The following is a 23,356-nucleotide window of genomic DNA, read 5'->3' on the forward strand; positions in this document are numbered from 1 at the left end:
AACCAGTCTGGCCCTTGACTTGGAGGATTTTTTAAATTTTGTCCCACTGTGTATTTGAGTTTGACACCCCTGATCTACATGGTCTCTCTGCCGTGATGAATGTCACCACACCCAACACCAAACAATTTCCACATAGCTGTGGTTGCGACACACACCGATGTGTGTCAGGGTGTGAGGGTGCTCCAGTTCTGCTTGCAGCCCTAAAATAATCATTACTTAAGGTTATTCTGTTTTAAGAAAAATGGGTTAAGTTTGTAAAAAGCCTATATTGTACCACAGCATAACTAAATAAAAACAAATATTACTGTTTCTTTATAATAGCGGTGCTTTTTCAGGTTATAAGTAAAATATGATTTTCACAGCTGAACTTTATGATTAACCATGATTTTGCTGACCTCCATGGGCCCCCAGTTTATCTGGGCCCCAGACAGCTCTACCCTTTATCCTCCCCTATGGTTGGCCTTGATCATATATACATGAAAATCATAAATGAGCTGCAAACTTGTCTGTCCAACTTAAATAAATATCAACACTGTAAATACTGATTAAACATCTTTAACATCTGTCTTGGTATAAGTTTATGTTTATCCTTACCTGTACAGAGAAGCATCAGCATCCCAAATAAAAGCATTTTAATCCTCCTGATCTGATGAATCTTGCCCCTCATCCTCAGTCTCTACTCTCTAAAAGTTCCTGTTGTACTTATCTCAAATAATGAGCCTTTTCTCCACTTTTTGTACTCTTATGACTTTTTGAGAGAAGCTGTTTCTAACAGAGCAACTTTTCATCTTTTTCAAATGTGGAGTTCTTCTACTAAAGTAGTCCTTCGAGTCGACAGTCAGACTCCTCAGTGATCAGACTGACAGCTCAGACTCCTGCTGTAGTCTGGTGAAACATAGGAGGGGCTGATAGAGTTACTACTGCTAATACTGAGAATTGCTCATTCCTGGTCACAGTGGTTAATCTTTTTCATAACCACAGGGGGAGTGTTTGAGTGTGAAAGTCATCAGCAGAGCTGTGAACATTTGATGCCTTTTATGGCATAAAATACTCATCCTAACAGTCTCAAGATCAAGCTCAAAAGACAGTCAAACATGTCGCTTCAAAATCACACTGATTAAAGAAAATGGTTCTTCATTTTCGTATCAGCTGTTCTCTGTACCAGTGTGACTCACTTGTTAGAAGGTAAAGCCATCAAGACCCAACAACTTTGTTGTCCATATATTATTTCTTATCCTGTCTACCTTCTGCGCCGTCCACAGCTGACTGGTTGTAAGCTGGCTCTATGTAAGATTTTTGCTTTAAAACTTCCCACTTTTGAGTATATATTGGTGCGCACTTTATCCTAATGTGAAGAGTGAGGCTCTTCATGTCTTCCTTGTTTGCCTGTATAAGCCTGTGGAGTTGTTTCTCTGTGAAGAATTCAGGCCGAATTTTCCACGAAATCTCAACGGAAGTGACGTCGGGTACTACGTAATGTGCGCACCCCCTTGCACTCTTTATACCTGACAACGGCGTGTTGAATGGAGAAGAGAGAGAGAAGCGGCAATTGAGAAGGCTGCTTCCGCAAGTAAACGACCGGCTAGCTCAGCCCAAACACCCACACAAACCCTGTGAAAACATAAAAAAATTCAGATAGTTTTGTCTGCTGAAGCCCGTCAAGCTAAAAGAGTGTGACCGACGCAGCGGGAAATCGAGGATAAATATAGCGGCATAATACTGTCAAAATTCGAGAGCGAGCGTAAGCAAATGTGAGATCCACACGTGCAAATATGAGATAGAATTTTCCCGTAGCCTTCTTACACTTTCCAAACTCATGATGGGCCCACATGCTGCCACATAGACTGAATGTTTTTATATGTGCGTGGCTCAAACATTCACACGTGCAAATTACTTTTGCGAGAGCTTTCACAGCGCTCACACGAGTGTTTCTACTCACGCAATATTGTGGCCTGAGAGAGCAAAATCATGCCTTGAGCGCACTCTGAATCTGAGAGAACACACAACTACTGTCAATGCTCTTCTGCTCTCAAAACCTTAACCTGCTCGCGCGAGAGGAGATTTTCTTTTTGGCAGTAAGTGGGCGGACCCAGTCATCATCGTATCCCTAAGTGTAATTGGTTACGGTCCTCGTCTCTTATGATTGGCTGTTGTCTGTGCATCGGCCGGTGTCACCAAGTGGCAACCTCCGGTCCTGAAAAATAAAGCCAATGCGGAAGTGCAAAAAATTGCTATACCGCAACTGTCCACTCGAGGCTGGCTGCAGGAAAGCCGGAAGTTCCATCTGTTAAACAGCCGATTTTGAGACACAAAATAAACTGGTTTACAGCCTGGTTCAAAACACAGGAAGTTGCGCTTAGTGGGCGGGCCATTAGGTTGATCCAAAGTTCGGTTGAGACCACGATTTCAATATGGAAGCATCCACGGATTGGCTTCAATAGCCATTTTACTCCGCCTTTTGTAAGCAGGAGACTGACGTCACACGGGGGTTTGTCCAATTCTTTCTACAGTCTATGGGTGTCACAGATTAACTGTGTTTACCTTCCAAATAGCGCTGAAAATGCAGTAATATCGCCCGTTTTTTCTATTTTAACAATTTATTGGTGCTTGTGGGGATATTAACATCATGTGGTATGCATTTGGGGCATCAAAAAGTCAAAGATCTCAAGGGGGGACGCGAGGCTTAGTCTGCTTTGAGGCTGCCAAAAATAGATGTGCAAAGATTGACTAAAACCATGATAAAACAGTAAGTAAGTAGTTTATGCAAGGTCTTTAGATAATAAAAGCATTCATAGACCTCTTTTTAGGGTTTTATCATTGAAACAATTAAATCTTTGTTGATTTTTGGTGTCACTTTGTCGTCACTCTTGGGTCCTGGGGGGGCTCTGCTTTTCTTAGGTGCATGTAGGGGGGGCTTCAAGGAAAAATGGCTGGGAAACACTGGTATAAACCATATGCCACATTACGTTAGCCTGCTTACGAAGATGCTATCCAAACAATGAGAATGTCACGTTGCTCATTTAGTGTTTTCCGGATAACACTGCATCTTTTTCTTGCTTCCTGGCACTTGACTCAACTTACTGAGTTTATTTTTTGATACTTAGTTCATAAAATATCTTCAACACACAATGTCAGCTATCTGATATCCGCGATCAAGGCACCATTATTAGAGCTAAGCAATGTTAGCCCTGTTGCTTCTGCTCTAAAACGCGTCCCATTCAATACACATTACACACGAAAAAAGACAATAAAATTAGTCAATGCTGCACTCAGTAGCGTTGTTCATTCATATAAATGGTCGCGAAAATATTGTCTTTTTTAATCGCCTCATATGAACCAATATTTATTTTTTGAACTAGAGATTCAAATGTACTTTATTCATTTTCATTTTTAGTTCATGGAACTTTTAAGTGTTACTTCACTTACCTCTTCTGTATACAGATGCATCTAAAAAAAATTAGAATATCATGAAAAAGTTCAACATTTTTTGTCACTCTTTTCTGAAAGTGAAACCCATATATATTAGACTTGTTACACATAGAGTGAAATATTTCAAACCTTTATTTCTTGAAATGTTGATGATTATTGCTTACAGATAAGAAAACCCAAAATTCAGTGTCTCAAAAAATTAGAATATTACATAAGATCAATAAAAAATGGATGTTTTAAACAGAAATGTCAGGCTTCTGAAAAGTATGTTCATTTCTATCCCTTCAATACTCGGTTGGGCCTCCTTTTGCATGAATTACTGCATCACTGGGGCATGGCATGGAGGCGATCAGCCTGTGGCACTGCTCAGGTGTAATGGAAGCCCAGGTTGCTTTGATAGCAGCCTTCAGGTCATCTGCATTGTTGGGTCTGGTAGCTCTCATCTTCCTCTTGACAATACCCCATAGATTATCGATGGGGTTCAGGTCAGGCCAGTTTGCTGGCCAATCAAGCACAGTAACACCATGGTCATTGAAGCAGCTTTTTGGTACCTTTGGCAGTGTGGGCAGGTGCCAAGTCCTGCTGGAAAATGAAATCAGCATCTCCATGAAGCTTGTCAGCAGAAGGAAGCATGAAGTGCTCTAAAATGTCCTGGTAGATGGTTGCGTTGACTGTGGACTTCAGAAATCACAGTGGACCAACACCAGCAGATGCCATGGCAGCCAAAATCATCACTGACTGTGGAAACTTCACACTGGACTTCAAGCAACATGGATTCTGGGCCTCTCCACTCTTCAAGGTCCCAGAGTCTGGAGGAGGATTGGAATTGAATTCTTTACTGTTATTACATTTTGTAAGACAGGGGTAGGCATCCTGATGTAAACAAAGCTGGAGAACCCACATGTAGACTGTAATCATTTATTAAACACAATTACAAAGAAGACAAAACCAAAAGTTCAGGTTTTAAACAGCAGAGTCCAACATAAATGTTTAAATAAAGTACATATCACAGGAAAACGCACAGGGAAAACAGAATATCAAAATATCCAAGCTGTGTCTCATTTCAGGGGCTGCATCCTTCAGAGGACCCAGAGTTGGTGTCCTTCATAGTTTGACACTAGACCATCTGGTCAAGAAGAGTCCCTGTTAAAGTCACCCCCCCCCAGCCCCACCCCACCTATGTTGCCTAGCAACATGACCAACAGGTCATAGGTAGATGATGTCCAAACTTAAATTCCCCAAAAAGTTGGTACATTGTGTAAAAAAATGTTAAAAAAAAAAAAAAAAAAAAGAGAGACACAGCAAGTATTTGTTAAAATCGTCAAAATAAATCATTGAAAACATCTGTCTGCAGATGTGACTGCCTCCAAACCAACCAGCCTCCTCTTCAGAGCTTCCAGTGAGACCAGCTCTCTGAGTTTCAGGTCTTTCTGAGAATCATTCCAGGCAAACAGAGCAGCAAATGTAATGTTTTTGATTTCTTCAGACTTAAAAGTGACATAATGCTGCTTATGTCAGTTAGTTCCTGTCAAGGTTGCTCGTGACTGGAGCAGTGCTTAGAAATGTTAAGAGCATACTAGCTGGCGACTCTGACAGGAAATCCTGTGTAGACCAGATCCTCTCATATCGGAGCGGCCTGAGCGGTCTACGCAAGCCAAGAAGGCCGGGTCATTTAAAGGAAGCTAGCCCTGAAAAACACATCACTGAGGAGGGAGACATTCAAGGACAGGAAGTCTGACATGACCGAGGTACGAACGTCTAAACATCAACACATATGAAAACAAACATAACTAAACTAAGAACAAACGTGGCTGTGCTTTACTTTGAAAATGAAAAAATTAAGATGCCCATTAAAAAGCTCATATTTGAGAAGCATCACCCATTTGCATAAAACATAATAGAGTCTATCAATGCTTTATAAACAACAAAACAAAGAAAACAAGGAGTAAATTACAGACTGCCTATAAAAGTATTCACCCCCTAGGATGTTAAACCCTTTATTGATTTTATAAATCAGAAACGGCCAATATAACTTGTCCTCTTTGATGAAAAAAGTCTGGAAAGTCCAGTCCAATCAGTATTCCTAGCTACCATTACACCATGAAGACAAAAGAACCCTCCAGGCAACTCAAAGAAAAGGTTATTGCAAAGTGTTAGTCAGAGGATGGTTATAAAATTATTTCGAAGGCACCCAACATCCCCCAGAGTTCAGTTGAATCCATCAGCAGGAAATGGAACGGAATATGTCACGTGTAAATCTGTCTAGATCAGACTGTACTCACAAACTGAGTGAGCGTTCAAGAAGGAGACTAGTGAGAGAGGCCACCAAGACCCCTATGACTACTCTGAAGGAGTTCTAAGCTCAAGCAGCTGAGATAGGAGAGACTTTGCAGACAAATGTTGGCCGAATTCTTCACCAGTCAAAGCTTTTTGGTAAAGCTCTAATTAAATCTGCACTAGATTTCACCAAAAGGCATGTGGGAGACTCCATACTGTTTGGTCTGATGAGACCAAAATTGAGTTTTTTGGCCATCAGACAAGATGCCAGACACTGCACATCACCACAAACACACCATACCCACTGTGAAGCACAGTGGTGGCAGCATCATGCTATGGGGATGCTTCTCAGCAGCCGGCCCTGGAGTCTGCAAGAGAACTACGGCTTGGGAAAAGGTTTATCTTCCATAATGACAATGAGCTGAAGTATACAGAGAAAGCAACACAGAAATGGTTTAGAGACAACAAGGGGAATGTTCTGGAGTGGCCGAGTCAAAGACCAGACCTCAATCCGATAGAGAATTTGTGGCTTGACTTGAATTGAGCAGTTCACACACAATCCCTGTGCAACCTGATGGAGCTTGGGCAGTTTTACAAAGAAGAATGAAGTCTCATGTCCAGATGTTTGAGCCTGATTGAGACCTATCCACACAGACTCAGAGCTGTGACTGCAGCCAAAGGTGACTCTAAATACTGACTAGAAGGGGATGAATATTTATTCAGTAATTAATTCACTGTATTTATTTTGTCAAAAAAAAAAAGCCAAATCATATTGACCATGTTTGTTTTATAAAATCAATTAAAGTGTTAAACATCCTACAAGGGGGTAGAGACTTTTTATAGGAACTGTATGAAGAAAAAAAAATTAGAAAAATTTTCTCTGTACTTTTACAGATTTAAAAAAGCAGAGGCAAAGCAGTAGTTTTAAATCAGTGAAACAATCTTAAATGGTTAAAATTATGCATAACTGTTTTACATGTTTTCAAGGTTGTACAGATCATTTAGTCGTTGCTTTGTGCAGTCTAACAGAGGTGTCCTGGTTTGTAGATTTCTCACAGGCAACTGAATAAAAAATGTCCTCATTGTGTACCTGTGGAAAAAAAATGACGAAGTTTAGAGTCTAGACTTGAATAATTGAAATATCCTGTTCCAGTCCTGCAGCAAAAAAGATTGAAAATAAACAGCTCTGTTAATTTTCACTCAATTAACAGGATGGTGTTAAACTCCTAAATATTCCATAAACATGAGCAACAGTATAACCTATGGATGGTGTTGAAGCCCTTTAAGTGGGTCTTTTGGCCATTTTTTACATTTTTACTTGGACAGTGTTAATGCTAACAACATACAGTGCTCAACCCTTTACCTCCTGAGTCTAAAAATGGCGATTTGGACATATTTTGTTATTATGGCTGTAAAATAGTCAGGAAATGCCCTAAGTCTGAGAGCTTTGGTCCCTTTTCCCAGGAGTACTTGAACATGACTTTTCAATATCTGGTTAATGATTATTGCACATTATATGGAATTGTCAGCAGTTTAAAAGAAGAAAAACACAAAAACAGATTTGTTTTTCATGGCTTTTATAAAAAGAAATTCTGTTATTGCTCATGAAGTTTTGATTTGACATTTGAAATGTGAACCTATACATGTTTAGAACAATCAACAGTCATTTTTTGAGTCTAGGACTCTGGGTGTGCAAAACACAGTGCAAAAGATAACTATATACATAAGCGACAATTAGTGGAAATAAAGGTGGAAAAATGTGTTCTCAACATTCTGAAGTAACATATTGTTATTGCACATGACAGACACGCACAAATGCCACTATCTAACGCTATTTTTTGAAAACAAAACACCACTCTCGCTCGCTCTCCTTTTACTGTCTTCCTTCACTCTCCTTTTCTCACTCGTCTTCTGCCAGAGCTGCCATTTTCGCGGTGCTGTTCGACATTACCGTAATATATATACCACACATCATATATTGCTGGAAAGCACAAATTCTCAGCTCTCTGTCAGCGTTACTTCTGGTGTTTTGCTATGGTACCATTTTGAACAGGGATGAGGAATTTCAAACTGAATTCACCCAAATTTGAGCTGGCTCACTGGGCTTCTCTGAGAAGTCAGAAATGAATCAAGCATAACATTCAACCACTAAAACTCATTTTTCTGTTCAGGAATGCAAGTAAATAACTATAATTTGACATATTAACCAAGAAATATTAATGTGCTTTACGATTTTTTAGTTCTTTTGTAAATCAGTAAATTTGAAAATTCATGGATAACAATAATAATTATATTTTAGCATTAAAAATATCATTTTGGCTAAGGAGCTTCTATATATTGGTGTATTAACCATTGCAGAAACATAAAAAATGATTTTGGTAATTACCAATGCTGTTAATTTAGGGCAGCTGTGGCATAAACCTTACTTTGGTTAGGGTTAGGGTGGTCTAATAAATTTGTTAAACACTGTATATTTTGAAGGGACTTGTTTTTTTAAATCGAATTTCTAAATTTTAACACCAGAGCCTGTCACAGGTCAGTAATAAGCTCTGTACACTTAAGGTGTTGGTGAACAGAATGGCCCATTTACACCCATCAAAGCAACATTATAATCCTCCAGCCATCACAGTGATAAAAACACATATTATGATATTAGGCTTTCAATCTGCAGCCATTGCTTCAAATTTGCAGTTTTTCGTGTTAGCCACTAAATTTCCGCCATCCTCCCATATTTGGGATGAGGAAAAACTGTGTGCATTCTTCTTTGATTTTTACAGGAGAACTGTTAGGAAAATGTAGTAAAATCTTTAAATTCCAAAAAATAATGCTGCAGAAAAATTTAAGTTGTTGCTCATAGTGAACAAATTCAAGGCAGTGATAATCCCCCTCAAGGTAATCCAGTTTGTATGTAGTACAGGTGCATCTTAGGAAATTAGAATACCATGTCAAAGTTATTTTTTTTCCATTGTGATCTTCTTCAAACGGTGGAACTTTTATAAATTCTATATTCATCTCACACAAAGTGAAATATAACTAGACGTTTTTTTTTTGTTTTAGTCTTGATGATTATGGCTTACAGCTCACAAAAACTTAAAATCCACAACCTCAAAATATTGGGATAATGTGGAGAAGTCCAATCTGCAAAAGTTTCCTGAACCATGATTCTTTCACTCTGGTTCAGTTCACACAACCACAATCCTGGGGAAGACTGCTGACATGACTACTGTCCAGAGGACAATCACTGCCAGGCAGTGATTTCTTTTACACTATTTAAGGGTTAATAATCCAGTGTTTAAACTCACCACACTGTGAACTCTCTGGGGTTTGTTTCCTGTAAAGACAAGAGTCCACATTAGTCTCTACTGTGTTCATTTTTGAATTGAATGATGCCACTATGAAAAGTTTCCTACCTTTGATTCTCGCCCATATGTTGACAATCACCACAGTTAGTATGAGTACTGACAATCCCACAGACACAATGATAAACCTGAGCATGAGCCCTGCAACTGAAACCAAACAACAACGATGAGCCAACATCACTCAGTTCTCCAGGAAGTGGTCAGGCATCTGTAAACATCACCCAAGTCTTCTTTTCTAACACTCACCTCTTTAAATGTGCATATCTATGAGCCCTGAACATCTCACCTAGTGACATTAATGTCTCCAGAGACACTGATAAATTCTTATTATTGGGAATAAGTAACAGTAGAATACTAGAGTGTCACCAGTTAACTTAACACCAGTAAAACCGTAACACTGGTTCTATACATCAGACTACAAAAATAATTGAAAAACAAAAACAAGTGTCTCATAAGTTAAAACTTCTTGCTAAGATTTCAGTTGGTGCTTTAAAAAAACTACAACCCTAATTCCAGAAAAGTTGGGATGCTGTGTAAAATGTAAATTAAAAAAAACAGAATGCAATGATTGTCAAATCTCATAAACCCATATTTTATTCACAATAAAACAAAAACCGCATAGCAGATGTTTAAAATTTCCTGAAAAATATTAGCTCATTTTGAATTTGATGGCAGCAACACATCTCAAAAAAGCAGGGACAGGACCATGTTTAACATTCTGTACCATCCCCTCCAGTTGTATAAATATATAAATAAATAAATATGTAATAATAAATATGGTTTATTAGCTTTGCAAATAATTGCATTCTGTTTTTAGTTTCACGGCGCTCAATAGAATCATTTTTAAAGTTAATAGTCATTTCAGTGCAGAACTCTAGGTGTTGTAGGTTCAAATGAGGTCTGTACCTTTGTCCTCCTCAGTAGAAACTGTCTGCGGTTTCTGTGTCGACTGACTTTCTTTAAGTAGAAAATAAAAATCATCACTGTGACGATCCACAAAGAGTAAATAAATCAGAATATTATCTTTAAACAGATTAACCACATTAGTAAACAGTACCTGTTTTCTGGCACGACGTCCTGGAGTTGAAATCACACAGCAGGGTTTGTTTGCTCTTATTGTCCGTGATGTTGCAGGAAAGCAACTCTGCAAAGTCTGACTTCTGAACAACATGGGGAGTCTTGAACGTCACCCTGGCTGAACAGGTGCTCTTTAACGTCCCTATGTCGCTCTGACTGCCGTTATACTGCCACTGCACCGTGTGCCAACATGTATCGTACCTGAAGACAGAGCAGTAGAATACGACTCCAAGGGCACCATGGGACTCCACTGGTGGAAACGTAGAGAGAGAAAAGAGCAGTAGAGTCAACTCTCATGCTTTGTTTTGTGAAGTGTGACATTTTCTCCTCATACTTACTGAAAACAACAGAAAGATACACAAGAGCGTCCAGATGTTTTTGTCCTGAGTTGAAGCGTCTGCAGGCGTAACGACCAGCATCCTCCCGTGAGACACTTTTGATCACCAGAGAACAGTCCGCTGCAGTAGTCAGTCTCCATGATGGAGCTTTAGCAGTCTCATTCTCTCTCTTATCATGACTGAAAAGCCAAGAAGTCTCGTCACACTTCTGCTGATTTTTGAACACATCTGCACAAGGCAGCGTCACATCATCTCCCTCTCTGACTGTGAAGGAGAGGATGTTCGCTTCAGTCACTGCTGCTAAAAACAGAGAAACAGAAGAGTGTGTTTATCCTGTACCTGGCAATACTAAAGGAATAAATGATGACTGAAGCAAATTCCAGCAGATTTTTCTGCCATACCTCAGCGTGTTTCTTGATTATTAGTGGTGTTTTGTAAATTCTTACCTGCAAACAGAATCAGCAGCATCACAGATGGAAACATTTTAACCCGTCCTGTCTTGTTTTTCTTTCTCTGCCTTTTGTTTTCACACCCTTCAATGGTAAGATTTCCTGAACAGGCGTCTCTTTTAGTGACTTACAGCATGAACTTCCTGTGGTAAGAAAGTGTAATTTCCGTCCAGTGACTTGCGCCCTTTTATCTCTCATTTTATGTCATCTCTGAGAGTTGATGTGGTTCTGTGTGGATAAAAGAACAAGAGATGGGATTTAAAGGAAGGTTCCTCTGCCTCTCAATAGTCAAATTTCAAAAGTAAACTCATGATGTGGCACAAGTTTAGCAGCATCTCTGAGGCCACACCTATGTGGCTACAGCTACACGAACATGCATGCACGTTGCTGGGGCCCCTATGGGGGGAGTCTAGATGATTCAACTAACTTGGCCCCTAAAATATTTAATTAGAAATACAACCCCAATTCCAAAAAAGCTGGTGCGCAAACATGTATAAAAATAAATAAATAAATAAATTAAAAAAAAAAAAAAAAAAGAAAAAAAGAATGCAATGATTCTCCTTCCATTCTCTTTGGGGGGAGTGAAATCTATCCCAGCTGTCATTGGGTGAGAGGTGAGAGACTGGTCACCAGCCAGTTGCAGGGCTGACATATAGAGGCAGACAACCAGGCGCACTCACACTCACACCTACCTTAACGTAATGGCCATGTTTTTGGTGGTGGGAGGAAGCCGGCAACCTTCTTGCTGTGAGACAGCAGCGCTAACCTGTGTGCCACCGTGCAGTGCAATGGTTGATAAACAGGTCCACCCACAGGATTGTCTGGGTCCCTGACTAATCCAGAGAATGGGCCCTCCCTAGTCTGGGTTTACTGATGACATCAGTGCATGTGTGTTGGATCAGTAGCATCGATGCTCGCATCTGGGCTAAAAGCTAACTCATTTTGGCACTAATATTAGATTTTGATGTTGAAATATAGTTTTTATGGTCACTACTTTCTTTTCCATCCATTATTGCCACACCTTTTGCTACTTTTATCCTGTTTTAACCCATTTTACCCACTTTTTGCTCGGATTGCAATTTTTAGCCAATTTGCCTTTTTTATTTTACCAATTGTTGCCCATTTCTTTAAGTGATTTTTTGCCTACTTTAGCTGCTTTTTTGTAATTTTTGCTTTCCACCCCATTTTTGCTAACCGTACATGCCAGATGGATTTGCTTCACACATCCATCTGGGAAAGCTTCAGTAGGAAACGTCTGAGAAAAGGCAGAGGCTCTGAAAAAAACTCGGAGTGTGATTGGATGAACGTTCTGTCTATCACATCTCTACGGGCCAATCAGAGCAACAAAATGTGACGCAGCTGCCATTGAGTTGCGTGTGAGCAGCTACTGAGGAATAACACGAAACATGGCGACTATAGACATGTAAGTACTCGACTTTTGTTGTTTTTGAAAAGAAAACAACTCACTGCTGTTCTTTGTTGTTCTTATAACAAAAAAATGTTGTCAAGTTCTGATAAAACTGGCGCTTTAGCAGCATCTACGCTAATCTCTTCCCCCATAACTGCACCAGCTCTTGCTGCTGCTTGTTTACGTCACGACTCTGCCGTGCCTGAAAGTACATTACCAGATACTCATACTGCTTTGGTACTGATCCTGTTTATGTGTTTGTATGTATATAATCATATTGTGATGGAGATATACACTGAATGCTTTTTTTAAAAAACCCGGTTCAGCGCTTCATTGTCAGTGGAATACACAATGACTGAGTGAGGTGTGTAATGATGGCTGTGCTTCTCATCTCAGCAGTGGTAACCAACTAGATGCACACAGGCATCTCTTAAGTAACACAGTAGTCTACCTTAAACCTGATCAAACATGAGCTCTCTACAGGAACACAGTAGTCTACCTTAAACCTGATCAAACATGAGCTCTCTACAGGAACACAGTAGTCCACCTTAAACCTGATCAAACATGAGCTCTCTACAGGAACACAGTAGTCCACCTTAAACCTGATCAAACACATGCCTGATGAAAGCTGCTGTTTGATTTACTGCTCTGAAAAATTCGGATGTGTCTTCTGCTAATGCCATGTTAATTCTGTGCTGTTTAATGTCATTTTTGTAACTGTTGTATCCTGCCAAGGTACTTTAAATTTTGGTTAACTCTTTTCAAGTGCATCATATGGAGCATTTAAACTTGATTGTATGTAGTCCTTTTAGAAATACACGAGTGGGTTAAAGTGATATGATTTATTATTGGATCATAATTATCTTGTTGCTAAAAACTGCAGTTTCAGTTGAGATATCTAAGTTGTGTTTATCTGAGAACTGAATAGAAAGTGTGTACTTTAACATTAAAATTAAAATCAAAAGGTAGTCTAATATATTTCCCTTTGGTTTGCACCTTATTTCCATTACTTGTCTTCTTCAGATCAAAAGTTCCAAGTCTCAAATTGAATCAAAGGTTGAATTAAAGATCTATGAATCACTTCCTTGAATGTTTGATACTAACCTTGTTTGGCAGTCTCTCTCTGAATAAAGACTACCCTTTATTATCTCTTCTGGGGTTTTTTTTTTTATCTTGGTAATGTTTGTGAAATAGCTGTAGTGATAACCAGTGTTAGCTCGTATAGCTGCAGGGGTCTGCATATCCCTAAGCAGATCCCCATACAACTTAAAATGTACTACTACCTCTTCCCTGATGCTAAGCCATTTCATAGAAAAACAGAATTAATACAATTTTCCCAGCCTGTGTCTGTGAATGGGGTGATGGGCCCATTGGTCTCCACTGTGTGCATACAACACTCCAGAAAGAGTAGTACATGGGTCATTTTTCACATCATTTCATAACATTTAAGTGTATAGATAATCAACGTAAATCTTCCCAGAACGTGCTTCACAGGAATTTTAATTTTATCGTTATTGTTTGATGAAGATGCAGTTTAAAATCTTATGGATAGTAATTTGAAACACACACACATATATATATATGTATATATTAAAAATCAGGATATAAATGTATATAAATATGCATAGACGTGAATGTAAACACAGCCTTTAGCCGATTAGCAATGAAGTTATGTACAACACTGCTACTTAAAATGATTTCTGTAATCGCGGTATGTAATTTGCAGTGTGTTTTTCGTGATTTTTTAGTTACTGTAACCTCCTGTGTAGTTAAATGTAGTCAAATAAATGGATTTACACATCTATCTACATCAAATTGGTCGATAATTAGTCCATTCATTCGTCTGACAGCTACAACAGATCTTTGAGCTCGAGACAGTTTTCCAACACGCCATTGGATGAGAAGCCTTATTATGTCAGGCATATCGGACCCCAAACGTAGCTGTCCGCGCTATTTGCCGGTTAAAATAACTTTTAAAACTTATCGATTACAAAAATATGTGCAAGAAGTGAGAGTGACAACAATTTTATCTTTACTTGTAATGGAATGAAGATTCGGCAGTCAAAAGATTAGGTACTCCCTCGCCAGGGATCGTTTAAATACACGATATCTCCCGTTGGCCCACCGCCTAAATGCAGAAAATTGTTTCTAAGCCTGTGGCTGTGCCATTACTTTAACTCTTAAATGGGCAGACACACATAAATATTTTAGAAATTTTATTTTATTTTATTTTTCTAATGTATCTGGGCTAAAATAACACAATTGAAAACAAATTAGGCCCTTTTTGATAGCTCTCCTCAGATATACAATGTGGATTTATTTAATTTTGTCCTGTTTTCTCTTTAATCTAAAGGTCCATTGTGGTCTCAAACATCATCTGTAGATGAGGGCGCTCAAATCAACAAAGGTACAGTCTTCCTGTTTCAACATCTCAGAGTGCATCTACAAACACAAACATCTGAAAATTTCTCAGCTTTGTCAGAATGAGCTGAGTCTGAAATGTTTCTGGTTCTCCCGAATGATCAGGTGGGCTCAGGTTTATAATGGTGTCTGTGGGATTGTCAGTCCTCATGATAACTGTAGTGACGATCATCATATGGACCAGAATCAAAGGTGAGACGGATCAAATATAGTTTCAAACAACATTAGATGAAGCGATTAACAGAGAGGAGACTAAGGCTGACTCCTGTCTTCACAGGGAAGGAAACACAGATGGATGCCAGTGATGTGAGTTTAACAGAAGGATTCAAGAACAAACTTTAAGTCTGATTTGTTACAAGAAGAAAGGGAAACATTTGCATCGTTTGTTTGAGAATCTCTGTTTGTTGTTTTCACAGGTGCAAAACCATGAAGTTCATGATTTAGCCATGTTTGACAACTCTGGAGGCCGTGACGCCTCTGTCCACCTCCAAAGATCAGTGACCCTGTGATCAGAGCGACCATGAAAAAGAGGAAAACAAGGTGGCAAAATGTCCGGGGTTTTGTGGTTTATGAACTTTATTCCACCCTTTTTTTTAAAGATGATTGCAAACATTTCATCAAGACATACCTTTGCCACAACTTCTTAAACAACATGTATAAAACAAAGTCAATGATTCTGATGTTAATATGAGGATCTTTCATTGTTTGGTATGCCTCGCTTTTTAGTTTTGAATGTTTTTCTTTAACAAGTCTCTTTATATGTGTATATTTTTTATATAACTGGATTGTGTATTTTACAGTGGTACTATTTTTGTATACAACAAAGTCAGTGATTCTGATGTTAATATGAGAATAAAGAGAAGCCCTAAAATTACAGAGAGTGCTTCTTTACTGTTCCACCCTGTGCTGATTTTTTAAATAGATTTTTATTGTCTTGGTCATGTCCAGGTCTTGGCTCAAAACAATAAAAGTGGAGGGAGGGAGGGGTTAAAAGTGCAGGGGCACAATAAGAATCAAATCAAGGCATAAAATACTGAACGGCGTAGACATAAAAGCTTAAAGATTAAATTCAAAAACTAAGGAAAATTAGAGGCAGAAAAATTAAAAGAGAGAAAACTGGCCAAAGGAGATGGTGAAAGACAGAAGACGACATAAAAGCAAGTCTATAAAAATGAATCCTAAGAAGTGACTTAAAGGAGGTGATTGAATCTGCGTGCCTTAATTTCCTTTACATCCTGACTTTTCATACTCTTGAGTTTTACTGTTTATCAAATTTTAGGACTTAAGGATATGTTAAATCAAAGTTTAAGTTTACATTTTTATCCTGGAGGAAATCTGCAGACCTCATTCCGGTGGGCCAGCTATAAAAAAAATATGATATGATCTTAGGGGCCGGGTTTAGCCTGCGGGCCTTTAGTTTGACACCCCCTGCTTTCAATGATCCGTACACCACTGTGGTTGCTAGATTTGGCAAATTTACCTCACAATGAACAAAAAAAAAAAAAAAAAAACAGCATTTAACTGACTGTTAACTCTGAATAAAGACAGTGACATCAGCTAGCAACAGACTGGACTGAGATGAACTGATCTGTGATTTTATATTGTTGCATTAGAGGGGCAGGGCCATTCCCTACTGTGGGCGCGTGACATCCTGGGTCCACATATTTGCCCTGCCAAAATTAAACCCAGCAAGGAAAGGGGAGAAAAACTTTCTGACAGTCTAAATCCAGAATTCAGTCACATGTACATCTCAGTGTTTTCACAGGTTTGCAGCAACTACATCCAACATATCTAGAGTGATGAGACTAAATATGTTGACTTCACTTTACAGATTTTGGATTTCACTTTACAGGGTCTTTAAGTACTTTGGAGCCAGGCCTTTCAGTGCTTTGAAAGTAATGAGTAAAATCTTAAAATCAGTTCTAAAACATACATACAGGGAGCCAGTGTGAAGATGCTAAAAGGTGATGTGATGTCATCTGTTACCAGTAAGAAGCCTACCTGCTGAGTTCTGGACCAGCTGTAAGTGAGAGAGGGATTATTGATTGAGACCAGACAGGAGGGCATTGTTGTAGTTAAGTCGTAAGAAAATGTGGACATGGATGACTTTTCCAGTTCTGACTGGGTGAGTATTCATTTTATTTCGGTGATGGTTCAGATATGGAAAAAGCAGCTTTATTGATTTGGGTTTTGAAGGTGAGGTCTGAATCAAATATTACTCAGAGGTTTCTGGTTGCTGGTCTGAGGTTTTCTGAGAGGGTACAAAGACTGAGTATGCTTTCACACTAGGCCTAGTTGATAAGAACCACGCCGTGGCGCAATTCCTCCCCCTCCCCCTTCTCCTGCAGGCTTGCTTTCACAGTAGCCATATCGAACCGTGCCAGGGCGCACTTGCGTATTTACTTGGTCCGAAACAGCAGGTGGCAGTATGCACGTAGCTGGTTTACAACCCCGCAAAAGAGGAGAAAGAAGAAGATTGTTTTTGTTTTGACCTGGCAAAAAGTCCATCCTGCATCCATGGATGATTAAAATCACTTTAAGATGCCAGCAACTTCACTCTTCGTATCTGCACATCTACGTGCAGCTCAGAGGATTAAATGGGCTCACGCTGCGCAGATACAGCATTTTTTGAGGTGACAGGAGACTTTTTCCTGCCTTTGCATCTCCTCTCACTGACTCCAACCTGTGTTCTTCTGTAAGGTGAGTCACAGCAGACCATTTATTGACTGGATTCTGATGATTTCCGCCCTTTATTGAGGAAAAATGTGAACAAACTGTCGCGCTGTTTAAAGAAGTTTAGTTTTTATGATGACATCATAAAGCTGATAGGGCGCTCTGTCCCGTAACCGAGCGCGGTTGCATTCATATCTCATCTGAACCGTGCCAGAGTCCACTTGAATCGCGCCCGAGACCACCTCCCCAAGCAGGCCCAGGCCCGGTGTCCAGGGGCGGTTTGTTTGCATTCACACTACCAAAACGAATCACACTTTGGGCTCAAGTGCACTCGGATCCGGGTCCGGGCCCCTAGTGTGAAAGCCATCTGAATCTAATTAGGTGGAGTTATGAGTGTTAAACAGTATTATTTATGATTTTGAGTTATTGAGCTACATGATTCTGAGCCATCCAGCAGTTGATAACTCAGTCTGGAACAGCAGGCTTCCAGGGTCCTCAGGTCTCAGGGGCAGGTACATCTGTGTGTCGTCTGCATAGCAGATGACTGGTTGGAGTGTACATTGTACATTCAGCCATGGCCACTCTGTGGTCATGTTTGCTGTGTCCACCCGCAGGTGTGAATAACCCAAAAAGTCAGTGCCTTGGTTTTCCTGTCTTTAGAAATTTCCACCACAGTCCATGAGTATGCACTAGGGGTGTGACGAGATCTTGTGGCACGAGATCAGCTGTTGGCTGCGTGTATCATCAGTCAGAAGCTTAACGTGTAGCGCAACGGGTCTGCATACTGCAGCGGTAAACTTAGCTCAACTAACTCTGTTTGAGCGCCATAAGTCCACTGTTAGCTCCAAAAAGTGAAATTAGAGCTTCAGTTAAACGCGCCCTGTTGTATGACAGCAGACAGAGACACACACTCACCAACGCACACACATTAACACACACACCCATCTGTGCGCCGGGTCCAACACTGTTAAAGCTCATATGAGAAAAAAAGACCACAAAACAATACAATAATCTATTTCTTCAAATTACAACGTGTTTTTGACTTAAAGATTTATTTTGAGTGTTTAAAATATGGATGTCCTTAAAGAGGATGAAAAATAGTTTGATTTTACTGCTGCAGCTCTTTATATTTCAGTCTGTTGTAAACAGTGCTTAAAGTACTTTTAAAATAATCTAAATGCTTTTATTATATATAATTAAGTATAATATTAAATATAGTTATTGTAATTGTAGCGATGAGTGCATAGTGTAGTAAATTAAAGTTTTTGTAGACTGTTAAATGAAAGGTTTGATTTGAAGAGCATTAAAATGTACAGTTTGAGTCAAAGTTAGACAAAACATACTCTTTGGAAGCATTAATAGCCTATTCAGTACTTAATTCAAATATTTTTGAGTAGACCTGAATGTGTTGCAATTATGACTTTCAGCTGTATAAAGGACATATTATCCACCCATGTATTTTTTTTTTTTTACCAAAATTTAAAAAAGTGTAAAATCTCGTCTCGTCTCATGTCTCATGGGCCTAAATCTTGTCTCGTTTCATCTCAAGTGTCTCGTCACACCCCTAGTATGCACTGATCCCATTCTTCCATATTCACATGCCACTGATGCAGCATTGGCAGTTATTTGGGGTGGTAGGACACTTCGGCATGTGACCTCTGAGAATCGAACCTCTGACTCTAAGCACAAACCTACCACTGATTAACCTCCACCCACAGCGTCTAAAGATATCTGATCATGGTGTACCAAAGCTCACACAGAAACTCCTCCTCATCACTTCTGATGAGATGATAACCTGCTGCAACGAGAGGCAATCATTTCTGAGAAAACTATAAATAAACTGTGTGCTTAAAACACTATCTAAAGCATCTCTGGGCAGGGAGGAGTCATTTTATATTTTGGGCTTCATTTACAATGCTAGGACCCCCTTGTGCATGGTGCACCCCTAAATGGGGTCCTAACCTGGTGCTGACTCTGGACACAAGTTTACATTTTGACTTGTCTAACCTGACTCAATGTCAGGAACGGGAGAGATTCTGAGGATGAGACACATCAGAGACAGATTTCCTTTTATCCACACAGAATCACATCAACATTTAACTGTGAAGATGTTTACAAGAAATTCAGAGAGATGATAAAATCTGAGAACACGTCTCAGGAAGTCACAAAAGGGAGGTGGCCCTCAATCTCTTAAGGACACAGTCAGTGATCATTCATTGCATTTAAGGACATAAGAAGAGGAGGCAGACAGAGAGGAAAGATGGGCCTAATCAGAGGGATTCAGATGTTTTTATTTGTGTTTGTGCTGTTTACAGGTAAGAATATTAAAACCACACCTTTGAAAACTAAAATTCAGCTATGGCAGATGAAGTTGCTTTTGCAGGAAACACTGTGTGAATACTTGCTGATTATTTCATCAGTTCTAAACACATTTAAAATCATGTGATGTATATTTTTACGTACTAATTTAAACCAGAATATGTTGATGTTTAATTTCTCATTTTTTTTTACTACAGTAACTGAAGAACACATCCCCTCCTTCACTGTTGAAAAAGGGGATGAAGTGACTCTACCTTGTGCAAATGTGACAGAAAACCAGCAGAACTGTGTCAACACTTCTTGGTTTGTCAGAGAGTGGCCTGGTAGAGAAATGGAGCTGCTTACACAGGGGAATATGAGCAGAAAAACAAATTCAATATCTGACAGGTCCAGTGTCACAGCGGACTGTTCTCTGGTGATAACAGAGGTCAAAAGAGGGGACGCTGGTCATTACACCTGCAGACAGTTCAAACCAGGAGAACATTATCAAGATGCTCATGTTTCTCTGTCTGGTATACATAGTAAGTACTGATACAAAATGATTTCACTTCATGTTATTTTAGAATAATGAACTGTAATGTCTAAATAATGATGACAACAAGAAATCTGATTTTTCCATTTGTTTTTCTCTCACAATATTCTGACCAGTTGAGAGATGGTGGAGCTTTGAGGAGGTGAAATTTGTGTGCAATGTCGAAACATATGACGGTTGTTGGCACTCACTGAAGTGGCTGTATAATGGCAGTATGACTGATCCGACGACACCGTCAGACTCCTGTTCAGCTAAGATAACCTTTCCAATCTCATATTTAAAGCAGAAGTCAGATGTTGATGAGCTGCTGTATTGTAATGTGACAGACAAACGGAGTGGAGAAACCCTGCTGTGTGACGTCAAATTTCCATCTTCATGCAGGAAACCAGGTAACATATTAATAACTATATCAATTCATAAACATGTAAACAGCAACATTCTGATACATCCTCAACTTAATCTAAAGGAAGTCCATCATCAGGGAGAAATCAAACAGCAGAAGAGGACTCTCCAATCAACAAAGGTAAAGTCTTCATGTTTCCACGTCTTAGTGCTGTCAAAACTAAAAGAAAAAAAAAAGTTTTAAATTTGTCTGGATGCGCTGCGTGTGTGCATGTTAATGGCTGATCTTAGTTTCCTAGACTTTACCCAGATTTCCTTCAGTTTACTTGGAAAGTTTTCTTCATAAAGTTAGGTTGAACTCATATCTGATAAAGATGAGTAATGTTATTCTTTAGTTGGATACTTGTCAACACAAATATCAACAGTGAATTAAAAATTCACATAAACTATGAAAATTTGCATGTATACACTGGTTTAATTCTAATATAAGGATAAAAAAGCTTGATGAGATTTAAACGTTTATCAATCTTGTAATGCTTTAAGCCATCTATATTTTCTGTCTCATGTTGCTGTCATTATTCATGCTGAAAAATCTGTTTAAATCAGTGGCACAAGATGAGATTTTTTTTTTTTTTATAAATAAGTTTAAGAAATTCAGAACAAAAATGTTGACGTTTGGTTTTTACATTCATCTCTCTTATTCAACAGCAGTAACTGAAGAACACGTTCCCTCCTTCACTGTCGAATATGGGGATGAAGTGATTCTACCTTGTGGAAATGTGACAGAAAACCAGCAGAACTGTGACAGCATTTCTTGGTTCATCAGAGAGTGGCCTTATAGCTCATTGAAGCTGCTTACACAGGGGAACAAAATTGAAGGGAAGAACTCAAAATCAGACAGGTTTAGAGTCACAGTGAACTGTTCTCTGGTCATAACGAAGGTCGAAGAAGATGATGGTGGTCTTTACACCTGCAGACAGTTCAAACCAGGAGAACATGCTCAAGATGCTCATGTTTCTCTGTCTGTTATTGGCTGTAAGTATTCATACCAGATACTCTCAGTTCAAAAGTCCTTATCCTCCTAAAACTATGAATAAGAATTGATTGAAATGATTCCAGTGTTCGAGTTACTTTAACTGTTTTCTTTCTCTCGCAATATTTCACCAGTTTATACACAATGGATAAATGGTGAGTTTACCTTTTTCTGCGAAGTGAAAGCATTTGACCAGTGCAGGCACACAGTACACTGGGTGTATAAAGGAGGAATGGAGACCCTGAAACATTACTGTCCGGCCCGTGTAATATTTACAACTTCTCGTCTTCAACGAAACTCAAACTTTGATGACTTGCCGTATTGCAACGTGATGGATCAACAGAGTGGACAAAGACTGCTGTGTTATGTTGGTCCTCGGCCTTCATGCAAGATCCCAGGTACAGAGTAATTTTTCTATTTGCAATTTAAAGCAGACAGTTTTCAGTTGGCCTTGTTCACCAACAATTATTAAAGGGACATTTTGAAATTTCTGAAGTTGGGTCATATGAGGTTCTTGGCTAAAGAAGTCACATTAGCCTTGAGTGAATGTTAGCGTGAAGGCAGAAGGAGACAAAATGCTGAAAGCTGCATCGTAAATTAGTGCCTGACACAGAGGGGTTTTTGGGAGAAATTAATAGCTTTGTACTAGGGCCGTCAATAGATTAAAATTTTTAATCGTGATTAATCTCACAAATTCCAGTTAACTCTAGATTAATCACAAATTTATCACACTTTTTTGTCTGTTCTAAATGTACCTTACAGTACTGTTTCTCAAGATTTAAAGTACCCTTATCAATAAAAGTGGACAAAAATGCTTTCTTTATGCAAAGTTTGTTCATGTCAACAACCCAAAACAACAACAGATAAAGTCCAGAAAATTCTCTAGTCTGAGCTCAAAGATACTGAATGCTCCAAAAATATACTGAGAGCATAACATGATAAACTCAAGCCCAACAGCCACAACAGATAGAGATACTGACCTTAATGTAACATTACTGAATAATACCAAACTGTAGAGTCAAACTTAAGACTTCTAGAAGTTAACTCCTCTGTTCTCAGCAGCTTAACACCAAACAGATCTAATCATCACACATGGACATAAAGAACATTGTCAGTTAGTTTAAATCATTTAAAGATCATTCCTGATCCTTCACACTAAAGCAGAGAATTTCAGCCTCACATGAGGGAAATAAAGGCTCACTGAAACATCCCTTTAATTACACTACAGATTACTGGGAGAAGTCAAGTCTCTGCTGAGAGCTCAGCAGTAAGGCACAGACACATCTGATGGTGTTTCACTGTTCTGATGTGAGTAAGGTGGACACATCTGCCCTGCTCAAGAGAAAAAGCAAGTAATTACTTCAAAAATGTCTGCTATTATTTATCATATTTTTACTTTCAAATAAAAAAAAAGCCCAAATGTAAAATAAATGCTAACAGTAAGAAATGACTGTCATCAGTCCAGTAGATTTACTGGAATGATGTCAATAAACACACATGTGAAGCTGCTTTTCAAAACTCATGAACACACAAAGCAAAAGAAGTCTCAGTGGAGAACTTTACCCCGAATTTTCATATACAGCGTGCACGCTGCGCACCGAAGCGCCGCGGGTTTGCTCTGACCGAACGGTGAGCGACATCGCCCACTGGAAGCGAGTTTTCTTATTTATTATTGCTTCCTCCATTGAGTAAGTACATT

At 39.1% G+C, this 23,356-nt stretch overlaps 2 protein-coding genes across 2 annotated transcripts; one reads left to right on the forward strand and one right to left on the reverse strand.

Annotated features, from left to right (window-relative positions):
* Positions 1-6,415: 6,415 nt before the first annotated feature.
* LOC121521930 lies at positions 6,416-11,004 on the reverse strand. Its single transcript, XM_041806139.1, has 7 exons — positions 10,927-11,004; positions 10,481-10,780; positions 10,123-10,392; positions 9,972-10,022; positions 9,117-9,212; positions 9,009-9,037; positions 6,416-6,796 (listed from the first exon to the last, which is right to left on the reverse strand). The coding sequence occupies exons 1-7, from the start codon at positions 10,961-10,963 to the stop codon at positions 6,704-6,706; spliced, it is 876 nt and encodes a 291-aa protein (XP_041662073.1). The 5' UTR covers positions 10,964-11,004; the 3' UTR covers positions 6,416-6,703.
* Positions 11,005-19,670: 8,666 nt separating this feature from the next.
* Positions 19,671-21,709, forward strand: LOC121521169. The gene is made up of 5 exons (XM_041804923.1): positions 19,671-19,746; positions 19,948-20,271; positions 20,399-20,671; positions 20,749-20,805; positions 21,333-21,709. The coding sequence occupies exons 1-5, from the start codon at positions 19,692-19,694 to the stop codon at positions 21,707-21,709; spliced, it is 1,086 nt and encodes a 361-aa protein (XP_041660857.1). The 5' UTR covers positions 19,671-19,691.
* Positions 21,710-23,356: the final 1,647 nt, after the last annotated feature.

This window comes from Cheilinus undulatus, linkage group 14, assembly GCF_018320785.1.
Source record: "Cheilinus undulatus linkage group 14, ASM1832078v1, whole genome shotgun sequence".
Classification (NCBI taxonomy): domain Eukaryota; kingdom Metazoa; phylum Chordata; class Actinopteri; order Labriformes; family Labridae; genus Cheilinus; species Cheilinus undulatus.

Excerpts from the sequence above, each read along its gene's own strand:
- LOC121521930 (XM_041806139.1), bottom strand. The coding sequence starts at position 10,963 with ATGTTTCCATCTGTGATGCTGCTGATTCTGTTTGCAG. Across the intron at positions 10,023-10,122 it reads GACGTCGTGCCAGAAAACAG|AAAGTCAGTCGACACAGAAA; the intron begins GTACTGTTTACT and ends TTCTACTTAAAG. Across the intron at positions 9,213-9,971 it reads TTCTACTGAGGAGGACAAAG|TTGCAGGGCTCATGCTCAGG; the intron begins GTACAGACCTCA and ends GTTTGGTTTCAG.
- LOC121521169 (XM_041804923.1), top strand. The coding sequence starts at position 19,692 with ATGGGCCTAATCAGAGGGATTCAGATGTTTTTATTTGTGTTTGTGCTG. Across the intron at positions 20,272-20,398 it reads TTCTCTGTCTGGTATACATA|TTGAGAGATGGTGGAGCTTT; the intron begins GTAAGTACTGAT and ends TATTCTGACCAG. Across the intron at positions 20,672-20,748 it reads ATCTTCATGCAGGAAACCAG|GAAGTCCATCATCAGGGAGA; the intron begins GTAACATATTAA and ends CTTAATCTAAAG.